Source organism: Gobius niger (assembly GCF_951799975.1).
Source record: "Gobius niger genome assembly, chromosome: 14".
Taxonomy (NCBI): domain Eukaryota; kingdom Metazoa; phylum Chordata; class Actinopteri; order Gobiiformes; family Gobiidae; genus Gobius; species Gobius niger.
This window is the reverse complement of record NC_136865.1, coordinates 21,940,692-21,965,012: the sequence shown is the minus strand read 5'-3', so window position 1 is coordinate 21,965,012 and position 24,321 is coordinate 21,940,692. Positions and strand designations below refer to the sequence as shown.

At 41.9% G+C, this 24,321-nt stretch overlaps 1 protein-coding gene across 3 annotated transcripts in view; it reads left to right on the top strand.

Moving 5' to 3' along the window:
- Positions 1–24,321, top strand: part of LOC306973824 (zinc finger MYM-type protein 4-like) — a 26,174-nt gene extending 1,853 nt beyond the window's left edge. The window contains exons 2-27 of one of the 3 annotated variants that reach the window (XM_079570858.1): positions 4,307–4,346; positions 5,711–6,044; positions 6,154–6,191; positions 6,669–6,806; positions 7,089–7,312; positions 7,605–7,755; positions 8,033–8,236; positions 8,797–8,947; positions 9,119–9,234; positions 9,540–9,833; positions 10,928–11,078; positions 11,181–11,353; positions 12,592–12,739; positions 12,818–12,895; positions 12,967–13,001; positions 13,107–13,230; positions 14,192–14,304; positions 14,456–14,672; positions 16,383–16,610; positions 17,218–17,321; positions 18,225–18,408; positions 18,494–18,645; positions 19,528–19,642; positions 20,861–21,118; positions 21,307–21,430; positions 23,697–24,321. In XM_079570858.1, the coding sequence (XP_079426984.1) occupies positions 5,711–6,044; positions 6,154–6,191; positions 6,669–6,806; positions 7,089–7,312; positions 7,605–7,755; positions 8,033–8,236; positions 8,797–8,947; positions 9,119–9,234; positions 9,540–9,833; positions 10,928–11,078; positions 11,181–11,353; positions 12,592–12,739; positions 12,818–12,895; positions 12,967–13,001; positions 13,107–13,230; positions 14,192–14,304; positions 14,456–14,672; positions 16,383–16,610; positions 17,218–17,321; positions 18,225–18,408; positions 18,494–18,645; positions 19,528–19,642; positions 20,861–21,118; positions 21,307–21,430; positions 23,697–23,937 (4,095 nt within the window). In that variant the 5' untranslated portion in view covers positions 4,307–4,346 and the 3' untranslated portion in view covers positions 23,938–24,321. Of the gene's footprint in view, positions 1–4,255; positions 4,347–5,114; positions 5,488–5,710; positions 6,045–6,153; positions 6,192–6,668; positions 6,807–7,088; positions 7,313–7,604; positions 7,756–8,032; positions 8,237–8,796; positions 8,948–9,118; positions 9,235–9,539; positions 9,834–10,927; positions 11,079–11,180; positions 11,354–12,591; positions 12,740–12,817; positions 12,896–12,966; positions 13,002–13,106; positions 13,231–14,191; positions 14,305–14,455; positions 14,673–16,382; positions 16,611–17,217; positions 17,322–18,224; positions 18,409–18,493; positions 18,646–19,527; positions 19,643–20,860; positions 21,119–21,306; positions 21,431–23,696 lie in introns of those variants that run through there. The other 2 variants (XM_079570857.1, XM_079570856.1) reach the window with 2 other exon arrangements.

Sequence of the window (24,321 nt, the reverse complement as noted above, 5' to 3'; positions counted from 1 at the left end):
AAACTTGTATCACACTGAAATATGTGTCCTCAATGTATTTACCTAAAGTAATAAAACTGAATATATTTTTTACATATAATGGATCAAAATTTACTGTGATTCTCTAGAATTTTCCAAGGTGATGAGAGTGAAACTTGACTTAAAGCCTAACCTTAAAATTAAATCAAGTCTACACGAGGATTGTCTCCACGACTAAAACATGTCCAAACCAGGACTAAACCACCTTCACTAAATAGCGAAGTGAAAGTGGGCAAACTAAGGCCTGAGGGCCAAATGTGGCCAAACATTGAGCCTAATATGCATTGGCTTAAATAGTTGAACACTATGGTGCACCAATGTTTGATCAAAATAGATTATATTTTGTTGCTTTCTGCGAACTTCCTATGGCCTATGCAAGGCCAGGTTTATGAAGGGACTTACAGGGGCTAAGCCCAGGGGCCCAGCAGGCTGAAGGGCCCATGGGCATACGGAGACAAATATGCGCTCAGTGCGGGCTGTAAACTCGTTCCCTCTCCCTTTGCTTTTACTGATCACATTTATCAGATGATTTTTTACCCAAGACTAAACCAAGAAAGACTAAACCAGGACTAAACCAGGTCTAAACCAAGACTAAACCAGGATTAAACCAGGACTACACCAGGTCTAAACCAAGACTAAACCATGACTACACCAGGTCTAAACCAGGTCTAAACAAGGTCTGAGCCATTTTCACTAAGTTGACACTGGGGGGAAAAAATGTACCTATTGCTCTGTTAAAATGCATGAAAAAATGCACCAAAATGTACCATTAAAATAAAAAAGATCTCTGTGGGAGGACCTCCCTTTTAAATGTGTCCCCCACAAGTGTGGCAAAGGTACCAAAGGTTCTTCCGCGAGGGCCACGGAGCTCAAATTGGGGTCACTGTTTTTTTTTTTTTTTTTTTTTTACAAATTTGTCTTTAAAAAAAAAAAATAGTACTATGTTTAAGAAGTTACTAATGCATGTTAAAATTTAAAATTATTCATTAATTTATCCTTTCATTGTAGAGAGAGAGAGAAATCCGACAGACAGACATACAGTATATGTACAGATGTTGTTAAGGCGCTATATAAAGAAATATTGATTGATTATGGGGGGCCTGAAAAGACATTAGCCCCGGGGCTCATTTCACTTAAAGCCGGCTCTGGGCCTATGCATCAAAATGTTTGCTCACACTTGCTCTAAAATGTGTGTTTGCCTGACCCAACTCAGCCAGGCATCTGCACCGGCTAAAGATGTAAAAACAAAAAAAAACAAAAACGCTTCTTCCAATGGGGGCGCCCAAGAGCTCAGTGATTTTCCTCGACTTACCTGAAATTCAACGAAGAAGAAGAACTTGCAATAACATTGGTTTGGGCATCGGTCCTGCACTTTCTGCAGCAAACTGGGCGATAAAAATGTAATTAACCGCATAATTGTTTAACGAGGTTAAACGCACTTTACGAAAGTCGCAGGCGTCAGTGCTTTGCAAACCTCTGGAGCAGGATACGGAGCAGAAGAAAGACAACACGCTCTGCGGAAACAGGCGACCAGCGGCCGCTCGGTCCAATCACACCCTGGTCCCTGCGCGGTAAAGCCCGCACGCCGCTCCAGCTGTGGACACTGAGCCGCGAGGTACGAGGCTTATCCGTGTGCACAAACATCTACAGTTTAATGGTGTTTTCACAACTGCATTGAGTTTTATGAAGACATATATGTATAGACTAGAGCCAATGCGAGGCTCGAGTAGATTTATGAATATGCTAACGTTAGCTTAGCAAACAGAGGCTAGTGTTTACAGGTAACTAGTGCTATCAGCTATCAGCCCAGCATGGCTGCAATCACTCCAGTGGCCCAACACTATGGGCTATTGTCACCACCTCAGCCATGTAATGCTCTCCTAGATTTGAAACGCCATTTTATTCAGTCTGTTTGTAAGTATTTAGTTTTACTGCATATTATGGCTTTTATCTGGTAAAGCAGTATCTACCAAAATACTGCTGCGAAGTTTGCTCAAGTTGGGTTGTATTTCTATTTTTTTTATTCAAGACAACGCTTATCAGAACATGCATTCACTCTGTTGTGGAGGAAAGGTTTGCCCTGCAGTAATTATCTGTATTTATGTCATTTGATCTTTCAACACAACACTGAAGTTGTTGCAGGTATTTAGTTATTAATTATTAAGTTCATTATGAAATATAAGTAACGATGTCATGAGGCCGTTCACCTGGAGAAAGGCTTTTAAATATTTCAAACTTACTTCAGTTAAATGTATAATGGTGATGTTACAATGTATAAACCCATGGTCATATGCTCATCATCTACATATGAAATCAGTTTTGTTCTGTAACCTGCCCAGGGACAACAGGTAGAAATGAGCATTTTTGCTATAACCTGGTACAATGCATCTTTCCTTTTGGGTCAATGTAAAATTTGCACGGCCCCTGTAAATAAAAAAACATATCAAAGTCCCCAGATAGACAGACACTACATTTCTTTCTCACCTGTCTATGAATGTAATTCCCATTTTTGACAATAATAAAGAAAACTGGATAGTATCAATGAGCGCTAGTAACCAAAAGCATGAATAGCATTGAGACCAAAAGCAAGAGCTGAGCTTTAGCATATTTTCTGATACAGCTGTAATAATATTAATAGTACATACTACAATCAACACATGTCATTTGATTGGTCTCAAGTTCAGTTTCTTTTCTCCCAGTGTTAGCTTGTTTTGTCCTTTCACCAAAATGATGTGATACATAGACACTGACATGTTTTACTTTCACTCTTTGTAATTTAAAGCTACACTTTGATATATACATCCGATACATAGGGCAGCTCACCATTGTTGCGCACCTCGTCTGCTCACTCCCGGTGCAGCAGTTTCCAGTGATGAACAAGACAACACAACACGGGGCCTCGATTGCTTTTAGGCACAAAATCCAAGCCTTGTGACGGTTCATTTTGTTGTTCACATGGGAGACAGAAGGATCATGCTGAAGCTGAAGCTAAAGCTTATTGTGAAGCAGATTTTTATGTTGTGCCGACTTAACTAATTTCCAGATGCTCATTGTGAGCAACAAAAGTCAATCTTAATAAAGAGTCTTTTTTTGTATTACAATAATTATTGAAAACAATGAAATTATATATATTTTTAATCATTTAAGTTATTTCTTTACCATCACGTAGCATAACCTGAAAAAGATGTTTGCAATGTTTCAGTCAATACATCAATAGATCCAAAATATTGTACTATTTCCATCCAGTATCATCGTCCCGTCATCTCTGGCTTTGATATGGTTCTCGAATTGATGAGCTAAAAGTTCCTCTGCCGCAAAGCATTTTGGGGATTCAAAAGTGCCCTATGATACAAGGTGTGCCGATGGGGCTACTGCACAATGCAGAGGTCTTCAAATGATACAGGAGTAATTTAGGCCAACGACCTCATGTCGACTTTCTCTGCAAACTGAGAAGAGCTAGAATCCAAGCCCCCTTCGTGTAAACCTTCAACAAATGGACAATACAAAGCATCCCTGTCATAGGAGCCTCCATCACACAGGGAGAGCAGCGGAGAAGATCATCTGCGCCCCTCACAGCTCCATTTAGGACTTTTACTCCACCTGTCCCACCCACAAATCCCTCGGCATCGCGGGTCAACCTACAGTGGGAGGAAAAAGTTAGCGCACTGTTTGGAATTTCTTACCATTACTTTTTATCATGTTTTACTTATACTTATTCCTCCCTCTCCTGTGAATGTTTACATGTCATGGCCAATAAAAATATAATGAAATGTAAATGTTTAGGTGGTATTAGTTTAAGCAGACACTGTTTACTCATTCTTTTGATTTTAATGCAGATCAGACGACATTTTATGACCAATTTAGGCAGAAATGTTAGACATTCCAAACGGTGTTCTAACTTTTCCCTTCCACTGTATGACTGTCCTTCTACAGTCTCTATATTGTGTCTCCGGACCAGGTTCAGCTGAATGACTGTCAGGAAACTGAACTCTCTCCCTTCCCCTCCCTGCCTCTTCTGACACCTGCATTCACAAACCGTGGTCCTCTCCAGCCCCCTCAAGAACACTTGAACACATTCTGACTAACAATAACACCATATATAAAGGCAAAAGTGCGTAATATGGTGAACTTGTAGCAAACTAATGCGATGTTATATCAACAATATTAATGGGTATTGTTGCAAATGTCACCCTGTTCAAGTTGTCTCAAAATCAGTTTTGTCTTGTCCTCTCTCTACAGCCTCAGCGAGGACTCTCTGTTCCCTCACAACGACAGTGTCTTTTCGGAGGCCGGTCTAGTGTCCGTCGTCCCGCTCTTCTCCATAAACGGTCCGTTGCCTCCTCCTCCTCCGCGTCCTTCCTCAAACCTGACCCCAACCCCCGCCGCCGCCGCTGCTCCACCCCACTAGTGCTAGTAACCAAAAATATGAATAGCATTGAGACCAACACATAGAGGGAGCAAGAGCTGAGCTTTAAATATTTTCTCTTTATCCCATGATTAAACGTAATATTATTAATACATCATTCAAAATTGAGCACCTGTTTCTATTTCTACCAAAATTCCGTTTGAGAGTCTGCAATGTTTGGAACAGAGGATCTGATTTGTTGCACAAATTGATTTCAAAACTAATACAAATGGTTCTTGGGAATAGGGAAAATAGCAAAAGGACGATAAACCTCGACACTCTCAATACTGCAGACCTGTGTTAGGTCAACACACGTTGACTTGGCCTTTAAAAAAAAAAAGCGTTCCTTGTGGTGCTCATGGTTGGAGTGCCTGGGGTTGGAGTCTTTTTGCAATTTTACAATGTTTGTCAACATGAAACAACAAAATACAGTCACTGAAGGAGGAAAAAGTTTGGAATTTCTTAAATTCCTGCATAAATTGGTTCTAAAATGTGGTCTGATCTTTATTTAAATCACATGAATAGACACAAAGTGTCTGGTTGAGCTAATACCACAGTAACAATTACATGTTATTGTATTTTTATTGAGCATAACATGTAAACATTCACTGGACAGGGAGTGTCCAGAAAAGCGCTATATAAAACCAATGCATTAGTATTATTATTAGGGAGGAAAATTAAGTGAACCTCCTGGCTAAGGTTGCTCCAAGAGCTAGAGTCAGGTGTGAGCCAACCTGAAGTCCAATCACTGAGGTGTGGCTTAAAGCTCCTCTTGCCCCTGAAAAACACACACTAAATAAGAATTGTCTCTTGTTGAAAAGCATTGTCTGATGTGCACCATGCCTCGCTCAAAAGAGCTCTCTGAAGACCTACGATTAAGAATTATTGATTTGTATAAAGCTGGAAAAGGTTACAAAGCCATCTCTAAAAGTCTTGATGTTCATAAATCCACGATTAGACAAATTGTCAACAAATGGAGAAAGTTCGGCACTGTTGCTTCACTTCCAAGGAGTGGCCGCCCTGTAAAGATGACTTCAACAGCACAGCCCAGAATACTCAATGAGGTAAAAAAGAAGAGTGTTCGCTAAAGACTTACAGAAATCACTGGCTAGGCCTTTCGCGATACCTTTTGTTACGGACGATATATCGTCTCTAAGAGTATCCTGAAATCCTTCAATAAATATCAGACCACATTTTATGACCAATTTACCCAGAAATTTAAGAAATTCCTAAGGGGTTTTTCTTCCCACTGTATTACATCATTAATTGAATGTGTTTTGTCCACAGATGACAGAAGAGGCTGGTGGGGCACAAATGGAGGCTGATAAAGATGAAGTGAACTCTCCAGAGGTCACTGAAGACACACAAGACATTAAAACTGAAGAGTCGAAGGAGCAAAATGACCCTGTGGAGGACGAGAACAGTTTAACTTCAGAGACGGACGACTCCAAACCACCAGAGGAAACGCTGAGTAGAAATTTAGCCGCTTCCTCGTCGTTTGCCCTGGATGAGCTCATGGACATCGGAACAGTTGACCAGGAGGAACAAGAGGCGCAAATTAAAGAAGAAGAAAATGCAGTGGATATGAATGTTGCCCAGTCACCAGCTTTATCCAACACTGGTAAAATACAACATTTATGTGATACAAATACTATGTGGGAGATAGTGATTTTTAATAAGTGTAGTTTGTCTAATATTTAATTTGTGTACATGTATCTCATGTGTTTCAGGGAGCGCTTCACCAGCCACCTTAGTCAATGGGACAAAAGTAAGTATTCCCTTTCCATTATCAGTGAAAGGGAACACTATATTATTTTTTTTCATTATTTTTGAGATAATTATTGACTACACTTTTCTGTTAAAGCAGTACTAAGTAACTTGTTTACCTTAATAAATGCTTTCCGTAGTCCCTCTGGGGGTAATACAAGTGTTGATGGGATGGTTGCGGGGTCTTTCATCTCCCCCTGGTGTCTCTGGCCAGAAAACCACACTTGGAGCTTTCCCTGCCCCGATCCGCAGACCCAATAAACACTATTACACACGAAGAAGAAGCTAACAGGCTAGCGGGCAAAGCTAACTGCGGGCTATCGTCACTTTAGCAGTATTTACAGCCAAGTTTGAATGAAAAAACGTAACCTGCTACGACACTTGCAGTGGCGCTTATGGCCTCTAGGGGCATGAGTTACTTTGTACTGCCTCAACAAATACTCCATATGAGCTTTTTTAACAGAAGAATTTGTTGTAGGAAAAGCCTGCTCCGTCAGTTGATTCTGAGAGTTCGTCTCCGGCTTTGGTCCAAGTGAAGGATGAGCCTCTGGATGAAGAGTACGATCAAGCACTGACCTCCAATGCTGCAGTGAAAGATGAAGAGGAACCACTGAAGGTTTATTTACTACAGAATTTTACTAATTCAGTCGATGGCTCCTCCTCAGCAGCATCTCGCACTGCTGCTGAATTCGATGTGTTGAGTGGAGGAAGAATTCCAAAATTATAATACAGTCCTACAATCCCCAATAGTCTGAGACTGTAACAAAAAGCAAAATCAAAGGGGTTCATTTCTTCCAGTATTTAAGACTTTCTATTTGATGTAAATGCTATTGTGGATGTTGTGGTATTGCAGCATCACATTATTAACCTAACTATTACACCTTTGTCTGTGTGGCAGAATGACCTACAGATCGGCGCAGTCTTCTCTGTTCCCTCCGACAAACCAGCCCAGCCGATTCCACCGCACATGTCCTGTTTCAGATGTAACAAGGCTCTGGTGAAAGGACAGACTGCGTATCAGAGGAAAGGCTCCAGCTTGGTGTACTGCTCCACAGGCTGCCTCACCGCCAACATGCCCCAGAAGAAAGCGGCTCACTCCAGGGTTTGCCACCACTGTCACAAGTGAGTTCAGCCAAACGTTCCCTAAATGCACAAGGGCTGTATAACGTAGATCACAAACATGTTGCTGGGCCCAGATGACGTCAACACATCACAAAGGCCTTTAGTGCATTGTTACATGGTTAAATGTCTTTTGTTGATATGTAGATTTTGAAAATGCTTCGGTCTGTATGACTAACTGCACAATCTAGAATCTGAAAACGACCAGTCACTAATGCAATGAATGAATGTAAAGACATAAAATAATGAAAAAATCAAAGGTGTGGAGACTAATGTCCTGTTCGTGCTTTTGCAGGCTGATCTACAGAGCTCAGGACGTGGTGCTCTGGCCCGACATGTCAGGGGCCGTGAAGGACTTCTGCAGTCAGATCTGCCTCACCTCGTTCAAAAAGAAAGTCACCGGAAGCAGCGCGACCGTCTGCAGCATGTGCGGCCAATTCACAGTCGTAAGTAACACGGCAGCGGTTTTAGACGTTTCACAGCTGAATGAGTTTACATAGCAGTCGATTGCATTTTATTTGAGATTTAACATGGTGATTTGCCTTTGAATGCTAAAATCAGTCATCTATTTGAACGGGCAGAGTGTATCTCTCATGTCACAATAATAAAATACTCACACAGTTATTCATTTATTTACATGATGTTCTGCTAACATAAAAAAATGCTTACTCTATTACACTGTTGAATATAAAGTCTCTAATTCTCCTTTGTCGTTTTTTTCAGTTTATACACGAGGTGACTCTGAACGGCGTCTGTCACAAACTCTGCAGCGACGACTGTTTTAAAAACTTCCGGGCGTCGAACAAACTGTCGATGAGCGGCTGCGCTCAGTGCAGATCCTTCCTCGTCTCCAAACCGCTCGTGCTCATCCTCCACGACGGCAACAAGACTTTGTGCAACCAGGGCTGCCTCAAAAAATACAGAGAGGTGGGAAATGCATCTTACTGCATTTTTTCTAATAGATAATGTGATAATGTGGTGGTAAAGTGTCTTGCCCAAGTGCACAGAACTGGCTGGAGCTTGGATTGATCAACCAGTATTGGATTGACGAGTAAATGTTCAGCCACTGAACCTCTGCTTCAAATTATATATCCTCAGATGTATCTATTTTTTATTGAAGGCAGTTACATGGACTGATAGGATTGGAATTAACTTGGCCGATACGATATAACTATGGGTTAGGTGAAAACTAGGCATCTTTCAGCAAAATAAAATCATAATACAAAAGAGTGCAGTTTTATTGATGAAAATCCTTATCGTTTATATATTGCTTTTTCGATTTTTATATTTTGAATGTTCATATCTCTATCGATACAATAACGATATATCATTTAGCCCCAGTAAGAACATATCTCACTATGTAAAAACGGTGGCCTATTCCTTTAAAAGCAAAAAAACTAACAGCTTTTTTTCCGCGCGATTAACTGTATTATTGTTTATCGCACCATCCCTAATCCACCGTGTTATCTGTAAACTTTATTTTCTAGAAAACCCCTGTGACTTCTATCTGCACCATGTGCCGCTCGACCCGCATGATCTCTGAGATGGTGGAGAACACGAACCCCGACGACTCTGTCAACCTCTTCTGTAGCACCAGCTGCGTCATGGCCTACAAAGTCCAGACCGTCAGCACCTCGGGTAAAACATGCAACTGAACCTTTTTGATATTGTTTTTATTTATTTATTTGGGTGGGGTTAAGGGAGGGGTCAATGAATTTGATATTGAGATCATTTTACCATATATCGTGCAGCCCTAGTTTTCAGTATTTACTTTGTTATTCATTTTCTTCCTCCTTTTTCTTCCTACAGGAGTGCGGCTGAGTTGTGACACTTGCTCTAAGATCACGATCCCTTCATATCACTTGGCCATGTCCGACACCTCGATTAGAAACTTCTGCACTTTGCCCTGCGTCCTTGCATTTCAGGTAATAATGATGAAGCACATGTTGTGGATTTGTTTTGTAAACTGAAGGTATTGAGGTTTCCACAATGTATTTGATGAAGGAGTGTCCTTGCCCGAGACCTTAAGTTACTAGTCAATGCTACATCGCCAAATTATCATTAAACTAGCCATATTAGGTGACACAATATCCATATCGCAAATCACTGATGTCTTCTATCGGACTGAGATGTACATATATTTGGCTAACAAAAACAAAAATCTTGACCAAGAGTAGTAAAAAAAGGCCTCAAGATTCTAACTCTAAGACTCCATGTTCTGTTTTTATAGGAAAAATTCAAAAAGTCGCCATCGCTTACGAACGTTTTCACCAAGATACAGGCGGGACCAGCCCAGCTCTCCTCCTCCATCACTCCTCAGCAGCTCTGCTCCATCTCCCTTCAGCAGCTCTCCTCCTCCATCGCCCCTCAGCAGCTCTCCTCCTCCATCGCCCCTCAGCAGCTCTCCTCCTCCATCGCCCCTCAGCCTGTGGCCACTCTCTCCAACCCCACAGCACCCAGGGGCCTCCACTGTCACCAGTGTGACATGAGAATCCAGATAAAACCGGATGTCCTACAAATAGAGGTGCGTTAAATGCAATACTGTGACAGAACAGTGGAGACAACATTATGACCTGCTGTTTAGCCTGGAGAACAATTGAGCAGGCGATAACTTCAGTAAGATCTGCATTTGTCTGTTGGATTGAACCACCTGCCGCCCACTCACTACAATTAAAGTAACAGGCCACCGTTTTTCCATACTGAGATATGTTCTTGCCTGAGCTTAGATGAGTTGATGCATAACTGTCTGGTCTTTACGTGTGCCCTCAGCCACGTAAACGGCACAGACGGTGTTAACAAAAGCCTCTCCTCCTCTCCTCTATGGGGCCAAACGTGGATGAAGTTAGAAGCGACCAAGCTCTTCCACGTTTTCCCTATTGAAATACGATTACGTGAAGAGTTACACGATCCAAGTATACTTACGCATAATGAAACATGTGAATTTTCTAAGCAGATAAAAAGGGGAACTGTATTGTAAGCCGTAATAACACCAGAAGCACTTCGACATCCGGGCAATTAAGTCGAAGTACTCCTATGGTGTTATTACGCCTTACAATACAGTTCCCCTTTTTATCTGCTTAGAAAATCGACATGTTTAATTTTGTGTAACTACACTTGGATCGTGTAACTACTCACCGTATTTAAATAGGGAAAACATAGAAGACCTTGGTCGTTTCTAACTTCACCCCCGTTTGGGCCCATAGAGGAGAGGACGAGAGGCTAAATAACATCGTCTTTGGTCTTTTTTACGTGACTGAGCGCACGCATATAGACCAGACAGGTACACATCCACTCATCTAAGCTCAGGTAAGAACACATGCAAAAACGGTGGCATGTTCCTTATTTTCTCTGCGGGATACTGACCACTGACAACTGAAGTAAGTCTAAATCAGGTTCAAACCTCTGAGCAATGCTGTGACTCATCCGTCTATTGCCACAGTACATTTAAATAGCAGATCTAAATATGATAAAAATATGAGTTTGTCTCACGCTGTTGCCACCTCTAAGAAGATCTGCCTGTGTGGTTCCATCATCCATCAGTGGTTACAATATCACACTGATGACACTGAAATGCTCCTTACCGACTAAAATGTTCCATCTTATTACTTTCTTTTGCAGAACAAGCTGGTCTTCTTTTGTACTCAGAACTGCCTCCTGGATTTCAAAACAGCCAACTCTCTGGTGAATGTGTGCGAGTATTGTAAAGTGGAGAAAGTCACAAAAGAGGTCAGACGAATCTCCAACAGAGACTGTCACTTCTGCAGCGACGGTGAGCAAACAACATACTAGACATTTTTGCCGCTGAATTTTATCGGGGGATATGAAAACAGAATATTTAAGTCCTGTTTTTGAGCTCTCTCTTTTGTTGCAGGTTGCAAGTTGCTGCACAGACACGATTTGACCAAGGCTTGGGGCACACACTGTCAGTCGTGCAGGTTCTGTTACTCTGGTTCAAAGAAAGTAGTGACAGCGCATTACGGGAACTCATCGGAGGAGTTCTGCTCTGACGCCTGCAGATCCAAGTACACCATGCTCTTCTGCCACGTGAGTTAAATGGGTTTTTAACATCCTCCAGTTTCTTCTTTGGAGACTGAACGCTTTTTTTTTCACATTTCATTTGAATGTTTTTATTTACCTTATGCTAGGGTAGTGCAATTAATCGAAATTCAATGAATATTTTGATTGTCACACTAGACGATTACAAAAATGGCATAATCGAAAAAACGATCATTAAGGATGCCCTCCCGCTTGTCCATCCAAAGCGCAGAAGGTCCGTTTGTGTGAGTGTGACTGATCGGCTGAACCTGCAGCGTGATGAACTGTTGTATTTGTTGCGGAAATAGTAATATAATGATCATATTTTTTCTACGTAGCTCTTGAGATAACGCCACTAATAAGTGCTCACCTTTCGCTAAAAGGAGAACCAAAGTTTGGAAGCCTCTATATCCTTTTCCCAGGGCTCGTTGTTGCAGAAAAGTCTTAGAGGAGCAGATCTCACAAACGCAAAACTCAAAGTATTGGTATTATTTCATGCCGCTGTGATGATCGTTTCTGTCCCCTTCACATTTCACGTGCTACTGGTACATGCTTTGGTCCGACATAAACAAACAGCGCCTTGTGATGATGTCATCAGTAAGCCTGACACGATAACAAATTTGCAGTTCGATATATTGAGGCAGGAAAGTATCGCGATAAACGATATTACTGACTCTAACGATACTACATACTGTCAACTCTCAAAAATGACAGTGAACCTTTGTTCCAAAAGTGCATCATCATATCATAAAATACCACACAAGCTGCAATAAACATGAAATACAATGAAACTCAATTTGCTTCAGTTAGAAATCGAAGTTTTACAAAGAAAAAATAGGGCGAAATACTAATAAATATACAGACAATAAATATCGCGCCCAAAAATGTATCATTTATCTGTCATTTTTTGAACGATAAGTCGATATAGTTATTAACCTGACAGCCCTCGTCATCAGGCTGTGCAGCTTGGTTTGCTTGGGCAGGTGTGAGGGCTGGCCAGCAGGGGACAGGTGAGCCAGGGATGTCTCTATAGGGGATTAGTTTAAAAAACATGAGCATATTTAATATAATTTGGACTTTTTTTTAATTGTCCAAAGAAAATAATTTACGCATTGTTTGATTTAATTTCAGTTATTACTAAAATGCTTGTGATTATTATTTTTCCTATAATCGAGCAGCCGTACCTTTTGCTCTAAAAACTTAACAGCATCCATTAAATACAGTATTAACCCTGTGTGCCATTCCAGGTGGCGAAGTGTGACTTGTGCACTCGAAAAGGCAAACTAAAGCAGAGTTTGTCCCTTTTGGGCGACACCAAACACTTCTGCGACCTCAACTGTCTGCTGCGCTTCTGCATTAAGGTCACAGAGACGCAGGGGGTGATAAACCTGAAGAGTAAGTCACATTTATGCATTCCACTTGTTAAGACAACTTTTGTTTTTAAGTAATAACTGTTCTCTTGTTATTCTTTAGCTCCTACACCTGTTATCGCGAACGTCATGTCACTCGCGAGCCCTGCAGCTGGTCCCGTGTCCACTTCAGATGTTCCAAGTAAGAACCGCCTCCTGAAAATGACACTTGGTTTTGTTAGATTTAAACATTTATGTTGTTTGTTTCTGCAGGCACAAAAGCAGTGAAGACGACAAACACAAAATCAGTAAGTAGGCTCATCTTTGTTTTTGAAGACGGCTTTTCACTTACCCTGCCCTCGCTTTTGAAACCTGTACATCCAGACATTAAATCAACTGTTTTTCTCCCTTAGACTTATCCACCAGCGCCTTCCACGACCAAAATCCTGAAGAACAAGGCGCTGCTCTGCAAACCGCTCGTTCAAAATAAAGGAGTCTCGTGTAGAACTCAGACCGTGGACTGTCAAATACAAACAGGTAATTGTGAAATGTTTTAACATTACTTACAACATAAGCTTCTTAAAGGCCATGACCTGATTTTCCTTTTTCTAGTAATGGAACAAAATTTGTTTTGTTTTCCTTTAAGGGATATTTCAGGATTTTTGACATAGGGCCTCATTTCCTAGTTATCCAGAGTGTTGCTGATTTCTGGAGATATTTTTTTTTGTAATTTATGCAGTTCTTATATCGGAAGAGTTTCGTGGCGCTAGGCTAATGCAAGGCTAGCGCATTTCTATGGTATCAGCTACCCTGCATTAAAAACAGTCTGGCCCGCTCCACAGTGCACCTGAGGCAAATCACTTACAGTGGGGAAAAGAAGTATTTGGCCAAAATCCAATACAATGTCTATGTGAAACTGACCAAATACCTTTTTTCCCCACTGTATAACACCAGACTAACCATATTAATGTCTGTTGAACCATTTTGCATTTAAAAGAACTTATATTTGAGCAGCATCAGCTTCGTGGTTGTATAAGCTACTCAGCGGCGGAGTGATCTGCTATAAAATAATCCCTCAAAATGCGATCATTCATGTGATGCAAGGTCAGTCTTTATAATTATTCTATTGATACAGACATTTATATGGTTAGTCTGGTGTTATAAATGATTTTCCTCAGGTGCTCTGTGGAGTGTCTAAGACTGTTTTTAGTGCAGGCTAGCTGGTACCGTAGCAATGCGCTAGCCTATCACTAGCCTAGCGCCCCGAAACTCATCAAATATAAAAATTGCATGAATAACAAAAAAAAATATCTCCTGAAACAACACAACACAACTAGGAAATGACGCCGTATGTCAAAAATCCTGAAATATCCCTTTAAGTTAGGAATGAGTTTGGACCAGAGCTAACATTTTAAATTTGTGTCTTCCTCTTTCATCGTTTGTGAATAAAAAAAATAAAAAAAATCAGGTTAAAAACAAGTCATGTTTTTTGTTGCAGATAAATCGACGCCTGACATCATGATCTTGCCTGTGCCCGTCCCGGTTTACGTCCCGGTGCCGATGTGCATGTACAGCCAGTGTGCGCCGCAGACACTGGGTTTGCCTTTCCCCGTGAGTCCGATATAACTTTACAATGAGCAGTTATTAATTATTCAGAGGTTGATGGTCTTTACTAAACCCTGTAATGTGTAATTATAGAAAATTAGAGGTTGATTTTTCAAAGTAGTAAGTGATTAGTGGTGTTTTGACCTCTTATTCCCAGCTGCCCGTGCCCATGTTCCTCCCGGTGGCGTTGGACAATGCAGAGAAGATCATGGAGACCATTCAGGAGATCAAGCAGAAGATCCCGACCGACCCGTTCGAGGCCGAGCTGATCCTGATGGCGGAGATGGTCGCAGAGGACAGCGAGGACAAACCGAAAGAGAAGCCGACCGAAAGACAGACGAGCCGAACGGAGCCACCGCAACACGCACAGGACGGTAATGACACTGATATTCCATCTAAAGTAAACCTAGTATTCGATCAGATTGGGTCAAAAGGAGTCCAATGAAATAATGATAGATAATGAACACTGAATGGGGACAACAAGCCTTTAATTTATTCGTGATCAACGACATCAGCATCACGTCGATTTAGCAGTTTCCTTTCTACTTTCATCCGTTCACTCTGAAACCTCCTCCATCAAAACTTTCCCCAGAGACTCCATGTTGGTTTGTCTAACGTTGCCATGACAACGGGGCTGTACTTGCGGTTCATGTCTGTAATTTTGTAGTTTTTCTCTTTTATACTTTTTTAAATGTATAAAAAAACAGCATTTAGGTCGGAGTAATTGCTCTGAGGCATGATATTATTACTATAGCTTAAATGTGGTCATGAAAGTATTAGTAAAAAAAGTTTTAAAGCAGTACTAAGTAACGTGTTTACCTTAATAAATCCTTTCCGTAGTCCCTGTGGGGGTAGTACAAGTGTTTATGGGATGATTGGAGGGTCTTTCATCTCCCCATCTCTGGTGTCTCTGGCCAGAAAACCATGTTTGCAACTTGCCTGCCACCGGTCCGGAGAAAGCAATACACACTAATGAAATCACGAAGAAGAAGCTAACATGCTAACGGGCAAAGCTAACTGCGGGCTAACGTCACTTTAAACAGTATTTACAGCCAAATTTGAGTGAAAACAAATATTTCCATTGTATAATTGGATGCACAGAAACCCTCTCTCCCTTCGCCTTTCCTGTCAGCGTAATATTTACTCTCCAAGACAATTAATAAGTTAAAAAATCGTAACTTGCTACTACACCTGCAGTTGCGCTTATGGCCTCTAGGGGGAAGAGTTACTTAGTACTGCTTTAAATCGATGTTGGTCTTATACTTTATTGCGCTGGTTAAAAACTTTCCAAACTCTGACATGTTGATTCGCACGGGAATAGGATCACCTTGCACCACCTGCAGAATTACCCAAGGTCAAAATCAGGGGAATTTTTACCTTCCAAATTACTGACATGGCAGTTTGGCACGGGAATAGAAAACTCCGAAGACGTCTGTAATTTACTTTTTACCTGAGGTCCCTAGGTAATCCTAATCCCGTACCAATAAGGTTTAAATTAGGGCTGAAATTCAAAGTTTAGGTCTGAAATCTTGGCATTCAATGAATATTTGAAAATTCAACATTTTTGTTTTAGCCTCTGTAAGGCGCCTCTCAGATGGAGAACTTTACTGTTATAGCAAAGCTTTTTATGTCGTCAGCTGATAAGTACGCGATTTTGCAGAAATAACTGATTTTAAAAAAAAAATGTACAGTTAATTTGAAGAATAATAGGTTTTGAACTAAAAAATAATTGAGTTTGGGCAGATTTTAGCACAATCTCTATCATTTTTTCATTCTCCTCCTTTGTCTAGATTTTCCTAATTACAGTTTTAGTTCAAATCTGGCAACTTTTACATATATTTTATAGGATGCCAACTTAGTGCGTAGCGTAAGGCTTTTGGGAAACTGTTTTAATGATATTATAGATGTTTGTGAGGAGCAAATACCACACTCTGGGCATAGACAGGTTATCAATATGAAATGTAAGCAATGGGCAGAGGTTGAGAGGTGTCCTTCGTAGGAATATTCTTAAACAATAGACAAAATCTCTGAAACTGTCCTTGGTTCTGAAATCCCTCTGAGCTTTTCTCCGTTCATCTCCCCAGACCGCACCAGTACCTACAGTGATGACCTGGACACGGATGATTTGACGTCTTTCCTGAATAACTGGGCGGACGCGGATCCCGGTCTGAGGACGCCCAGTCGCCCCTTCGCCACTGAAAAGCTCGCCCCTCTCTTAGACGGGCCAGTGGGGACTCCTCCCGGTGACCCGTTCAGTGAGCCCCGAGTCCTCAGCCCCCCGCCCATGGACCTGGAGTCAGACCAGACCGTCGGTAAGAAGCCTCAACAAAGTCAGACTTCAAGATTTGATGTGTAAAGAGAAACGGAGCGCTTTTTCTCCAGTTCGGCTTTACCCAATTTCAAAAGCTTCTCGTCTGGAGAGCAACAGTGTAACGCCTCATTTGAAAGCTAAGGCCGACAAAACTGATCCTAACTTTTTTGTTGTGTTAACGCTGCATTTTTGTCACATTTTTGTAATTTCCACGTTGTGTTTTTTTTTTTTTTTTTCACATTTTTGTGGAATGAGTTTTTTGATGTGTTTTCATTGTTTTTTTTTGTCTTAATTTGGTTTCTTTTTTGAAAAAAATGTGTGGTTTTGCCACTTTCTTGCTTCTTTGTTGCTTTTTTTGTCACTTTTGTGGCTTTTTCTGTTGCTTTTGGTCACGTTTTTGTCACTGTTTTGTTGCTTTTTTGTGACTTTTTTGTAGCCTTTTCATCCTCTTCGTTCTCTTCCGCTTTTAGATTTGGATAAAGGCAAACTATGGAAAATGTGCTCGGTTCAGGGGTTGAGATTGTTTTGGTTCCTTGGCTCTTTTCGGTTCCATACTGGCATCTTTAACTCAACCCAGCTCAAGGTTTTTTTGTTGTTTACTCTTTCAGAAATTTTGGAAAGATGGGCTCAAATGAGGGAAGAGGCGGCGACCCGCAGCGTATCGCCTCCTCCGGCACGACCTCATCGAAAAGCCAGAGAAAAGAAAAAACGGGTCAGTAGCTACACAACACACGTCATATAAAACGTTATACCAACGCAGTGGTTTCGCTCGGGATAATTTCTCTCCTTCATTTCGAAGGACAGGGTTGAAAAAAATCCGTCATGAGCAATTTTTATCCTTCATGAATTAATCTTGCGTTTTATTTGTAATGAATGTATATATATATATAAGATAAGATAAGATGATACTTTATTGATCTAGATAGGTTGCATATTATTTCTGTTAGTAAAAATGTGAGATTGCAGAATAAATGGAGCTAAACTAAACCTGATCTGAACAGTCATGGTACATTTTGCAACAGAAATGTGTATAAACTCGTGCGTAAAAGTCTCAGAGGAGGACGACTTTCAGAGCATCACCTGCTCATCAATATCAAGGCTCAGATTACGCTTATACAAATGTAAAGTGGAGCTTATTATTTGCATTTTTTCAATTGTAACGGAATGTAAGAAACGGTGGGTGAACGGGACAATGTTTACCAGTTCCATCCCTGCACTACGCACGCGCGGGGGGAAAGAGAGAGAGGGGGAGACATAGATGAGCTCGTCCTGAGACTTACGTGAGAAGAGCGCTCCAGATGGGAAGGATATTATTAGTCTTTAACCGCGTTTGCATCATGGTTTTATTCCCCGTGTTGTTGTTAGCGCCCGGTGTCAGGAAAGTTAGCTAGCAAGGCAGTGATACAACTTGTAAGACGCGGTGTGAAACTTCAGAGAGAGAGCCCCGCGCGCTCTGAAAAACAGCAGAGCTGCGGCTTGATTTTCAATCCTTCAAAATGACGGACGGCCTTTGAAATTTTCCGTCAAAGTAAAAATATTCCGTAAATGACAGAGAATTTTCGGTTAATGTAACCTCTGTAGCAACGTATTCTCAACCATATATCTGCATTTCCAGGGTCGAAAGCCAAAGAACGCTCCAAAGTCTCCGGAGCCGGAGGAAGACGAGGTCCCCAGCCAAGCCCCGCCTCCGGCCTCGGGTCAAACCAAGAGACTGAAGAGCGAGTACGGACTCGACGCCTGGAAGCGCTGGGTCCAGTGGAGGCGAGCTCAAACGGATCTACAGAAACTCACCATCGGCTGTACGGCGGCTTCACTGATCATATGAAGAACATTTCACGCTAGTGTTTTGAAGCCAGTATCTTACCCGCATGTGTCTGTTTGAAGCTCGCCCGGTGGATCTGAAGGAGGATCTTCTTCGCTGCACGACGGCGGAGCTGAGTATGTGCCTGTGTTTCTTCGTCTCCGAAATCAAACGTCCGAACGGAGAGAACTACTCCCCCGACAGCCTCTTCTACCTCTGCCTCGGCATTCAGCAGGTAACTTCTGCTTCATTCAGTTTGTGCCTTTAACCTCTTAACTCCCACCTTAACCGAGTGCATTTTCTCCAGTTCGGCTTTACCCAAATCTAAACGTTTCTTGACTGGGAAGTGGAACGGCCAGACCAACAAAACTGATCTAAGTGGATCTTTTTCCGTGCATTGTTGCCGTGTTGTTTTCATTTTTTTTTTTTTGACATTTGTGCCACTTTTTCCATTTATTTTTTTTTTAAATAATTTTTTTGGTCTATTTTTGTCATTTTTGCCACTTTTTCCATTTTTTTTTTTTTTTTTTTACTTTTTATTGTCTATTTTTGCCACTTTTTCCATAGATTTATTTTTTTTTAGCATTTTTTGTTGCTCTTTTGTGGCTTTTTTGTCCATTTTTTGCCACTTTTTCCATTGCTTTTTTAAAATTATTTTTTCTATATAATTTTTTGTCTATTTTTTATTTAAAAAAAATTGGGGACATTTTTTGTAGCTTTTTTGTAGCTTTTTTTTGTCACATTTTTGCCACTTATTCCATCGCTTTTATATTACTTTGTTGTGGCTCTTTTTGTCTTTTTTGTTGCATTTTTTTGCCACTTTTTCTCTTGCTTTGTTGTTGCTTTTTTATCACGTTTTTGTCATGTTTTCTTTTGCGGTTTCATCCTCGTTCTCATCTAGTTTTTTGTCTCTATTTTGACGCTTTTTTTTCAAGAAGCTTTTAGATTTGGTTAATGATAAACTGGAGAAAATGTGCCCGGTTCAGGAGGGTAAACAGCTCACAGAAATAAACTGATTTCTCACAGTGTTAGTGTCTGGGTGCTCTTGCATATTCAGTCCGCCTCAAGGCTGCTTTCCGAAAAGTGCGACTAATGCTTTTTTTTCTGTTCCTTTTAGCACCTGTTCGATAACGGTCGCGTGGAGAACATCTTCATGGATCGTTTCTACTGCAGGTTTTCTACAGATTTCACAAAGACGCTCGGAGGGTTCAAACCTATAGTGACATCTAGTGGTGAGTGATGCACTAAAGCTGGCGATCGATTTTCTTGTAGGATAATAAATCTCTTCTGCCAGCTGCGGAGATGTGGTTTACGCTGGCCATTTTATAACATACCATGTACTGTTGTTGTTTGCTCCATGGGGTGGGCGATTTGACAAAAACAGAATATCACGATTTTTGAATTAAAAACTCCCGATTTCGATTTTATCACGATTTTTTTTTTTAAATAGCTTAAACTACAAACTGAAGAAGAGAAAGGTTGAATGAATACACTAATTTATTCAACTTAGAACTGCAGTAAACTAACTTTACACATTAAACAACACAATAAAACTCCAGACAATCAAAGTAAAATAGTAACACTAAGTTTGGTGAAGGCTTGTTGTTCGTGTCTGTTGCTTTTCTGAGACGTCTCTCTCATGACGTTAAGCTGCTGTGATGTGACGCTCTGTCGCTGTCTGACCCTTTCACAATAAGAGTCTTACTATAGCGATAACATGCCGTGACTTTTATTGTGTAAAAGGCAAACCGGAAGCAGTTCGTTACCATACGTTTTAACTTGACCAAGTAATTCACCAAAGTTGGACAAGACTTATATTTTCAAAGACACGGATAAACAGCGCATTTGTGAGCCAGGATTTAATTTAAACAAATGAGACGATGCAGCGCCTGACAGAACTGAAAGGATGAAGGACACAATTGCATCTTCGCACATGTGTCAGGTAAATAAATAAACACACACTGCGATCTACGCAGAGCAGCGGCGTTACGGAGGAAAGACACTAACATAAATACCGCTGAAATAGAGACAGAACTCTAGGTTTTAAATCTCCAGATTGAGGAGCCTGGCCGTGTATGTGACTGTAGAGGAGCGGCTCGCTACTAAATGCTCGCATTAGCGTCCGTCATTGCGTAGCAGAAAGTTAGCGGCTTGGGTTTGCCGAACCGTGATAAAACGATCTCACAAAAATGACAAATCGTCAGCTCAGACTGTCAAATATCGTCATATCGACCAGCCCTAATGCTCCAACACAATTTTGTTGCTGCTCTTTTTCTGAATGACAATGACAATAAACTTGATGGATTGAAAGGGAAATGAGCCACATCTGCCGTAATTAGCATCCACATATTTTTTACAGGTTGCTGTCACTTGCCCACTTGCCAACAGCCTCGCTCTGAACTGTTCATCTTTCTTTTCTGATACAAACTCTTGTTGTATTTGCCCCTCAGGGTATGTCCACTCTCGGGTGGAGGAGGAGTTCCTGTGGGAGTGTAAACAGCTCGGGGCCTACTCCCCCATCGTCCTGCTCAACACACTGCTGTTCTTCTGCTGTAAATACTTCGGCTTCAGGACGGTGGAGCAGCACAGGCAGCTCTCGTTCGCCCACGTCATGCGCTGCACCAAAACGGACCCCAACAACAAGAAGACCACGTTCCTCCGCTTCTACCCCCCTGTGGCGACGCCTGTGCCCCCCCTTAACCAGATAGGTAAAAGACAGACAATGAAACAGTCACACAATAAAGGATGGAGCTGAAGGCGAGCAGTGTCTTTAAAAAAAAAATGTATTTGTCATTATTCTCTGCAATAATCTAGAATCATTTCACTGTCTTTGTAATGTTGTAATGTATTGTGCTTTCCCTCAAAATTATTTAACTAAGTGAAATTGTTCATCCAGATGAGCCCGCAGCAAAGAAGCGGAGAGCGGAGGAGCTTCAGGACGAAGTGCTGGAGATGACGGAGAACGTGGAGAATCCTCTTCGGTGTCCGGTCCGACTTTACGAGTTCTACCTCTCCAAATGGTGAGCCCCATTAAGGAGACTGTCATTACACCATTTGAGAGAGAATCAATGATGGCAGGCGAGTCTCCTCCTACAGAGCTTTTCCAAAGAAAGGCAAAAGGGTGGAAAGCTTTAAAAAAAAAAAGAAAAAAAAAAAAAAAGACCCTGTTCTCAGAGTTGTCACGGGAGGAAACTGTATTTTGGAGCCAGGCTTTAAAGAAGTACTAAGCAACTTGTTTACCTTAATAAATCCTTTTGTAGTCCCTCTGGGGGTAGTACAAGTGTTAATGGGATGATTGCAGGGTCTTTCATCTCCCCCTGGTGTCTCTGGCCAGAAAACCACACTTGGAGCTTTCCCTGCCCCGAATGGCAGACCCAATACACACTAATACACACGAAGAAGAAGCTAACAGGCTAGCGGGCAAAGCTATCTGCGGGCTAGCGTCACTTTAGCAGTATTTACAGCCAAGTTTGAGTAAAAAACGTAACCTGCTACGACACCTGCAGTGGCGCTTATGGCCTCTAGGGGCATGAGTTACTTAGTTCTGCTTTAAAGAGTAACTAAACACCAAATCCACTTTTTTTTTGCTGATAAACGGTCTAAATGGTTGTTGAATAGAGTTAGCTACATGTCCCAGTCAATATGTTGACATTTGGGGCAAACTTGTTCAAAATCTCACTTTAGTGTCTAAAACCGCATGGTTCGCGCCCCCTACTGGTTTCACGCAGCAACTACATTTGATATTTTGCGGTTGGAGGAGAGTGTGTCCACGGCGTCCACAAAACGTCATCAGTTCTGCCCGTGGTTCTGCCTCTGTGCCTCTGTGGCCCCGCCCACACACGCCTCCGCCTCCGTCACGCAGCAACTAGGACACGCGTCTCGCACACACCGCCTGAGCTCATGAGTCAAACCAGTAGATGGCGCCCCTGCGATGCTCACACTTCGGCCGAGGTGGTTTAGAGGAATAAATCCCTTAGAAAAGCTACTGTGCGATGATGCTCTCTCTCTGTTCGCAGTCACTGACAGCGAGCGAGTCGTCTACCAGAGGCGATCTTTTTTTTTTTTCGTAGGATAGTTGCTACTAGTGATGCGCGGGTTGCGGGTTCCACCGTCGTCTTTACAGCAGGTTTTTGGCGTAAATATACGTCGGATTTTCATAAAACAAGCAGCGTTTTGCAGCTTGTGATCCAGAGAACGCTTTTGTGGAGCTCATGTCTCCTGTTTTCCACCGTATGTGCGACTGTGTGACTTCGCGTTAGGCTGACCTCTGCTCTCTTCCTCTCTCCCTCTTGCCCAGCGCTCTTCGGAGGGAGAGAGAGAGAGCGCGCGCGATGACACGCCGGTACTGTTCATACGGATCATATTTGTAACGCGTAATATTTAATGGTTGCGGGTGCGGGGCGGGGCGGGTTGTAAAAATAGAACAACGTTGCGGGGCGGGCTGGGTCGGGTTAGAACCTGCCCCAAATGCGGGACCCGCGGGTTGAAAAAAACCCTGACCCACTAGCATCACTAGTTGCTACATCAAGCAATCACAAGTCATGAGAGTGCACCAACTCTCCTACGAAAAAATAAACCTTGCGCACAGTGGTGACACCAGTTACAGCCGTCTGTCAGTCCTGTCAGATCTAGAGGCTTGGTCTGAGACTGTCAACAGAGCAGACCCCGCCTACACACTCACCCCCCTCGTCTCCCCCAAAGCCTCCGAGACCACCCCTTTCTCAGCAATTTTTGACTTTAGTTTGTGGGTGGGGAAAGGCTCTGCCACGCCCGTTGAGTTGCACTTTAAGTTGTTTTTGGTAATGCTGTTTTAGATCAATATTGAACTTTCTAGTCAACAAAGTGTTAGTCAGTGATAAAGATATGTTTGAGATTTTATCTTGCAGGTTTAGAAGCCACCAATTCCTCTCGAATGGTTTACAAATACCAGAGCAAAAATTGTTCCAAAATTGTCCTCAAAATAATTACAGCATCACTGGTAGCATAAAGCAGCTGTCCAGAACTCTGTCTCCATTTGTATCAGTTTAATCATGAATATAAAAGGATATTTTCCTTTCAAGGGCACATATCAGGCATTCCTCTGTTTGATTGAATCGTTGCAAATCCACATTCTGTGCAGATCTTTTTTTAGGTTTACAGCATTGAATTATAAGATTTGGGTTTCAACATGGGATTAAAAGGCTTTACATTTGACCTGCTGCTCTGTCATTTAACATAACTTATTCAAGAGCTTTCCTCGTAGTTTTTTAAGCACTTCACGTCACCGGCTTGGTTGTTTTCTTGCAGCTCTGAGTCGGTGAAGCAGCGCACCAACCTGTTCTACCTGCACCCGGAGCGCTGCTGCGTGCCCAACAGCCCCCTGTGGTTCTCCTCCACCCCGCTGGACGACGCCACGATGGACGCCATGCTGATCCGCATCATGTCCACGCGGGAGCTGCACCCCAAGATCAACGGCAACCACGGCAACGGTAACGACGGCAACGACCAGCTGTACATCCCGGAGGAGGAAGAGGAGGACTCGGACTGACGAGGCGTCTCGGGTTTGTAAATATTTCTATGGGACAAAAGACACACGCCGGCTACTGCTATTTTACCAAGATGCAAAGAAAGACAATTTTGCCAAGATTCATCAACTTTGATCCTGATGTAGCTGGGGGGGGAAAAGGGGGAAATCAAAGCATCTGTGGGCACAACATGTTACCGATTCAAAAAGCTTTTCAAAACTATTTCATTCAAACCGCACACATTTCAACATCAATATGGACAATACTCATTTTGTCTGGTGATATACTTTTCCCCTCATCATTAAATCTACAGTTTTTCAGTAGACATTATGTGTATTTACTTGTTTCGCTTTCAGTGAATCGCTTTTTTTCCCCTTTATTGTATTCATCACACGTTGTTTTTCTAT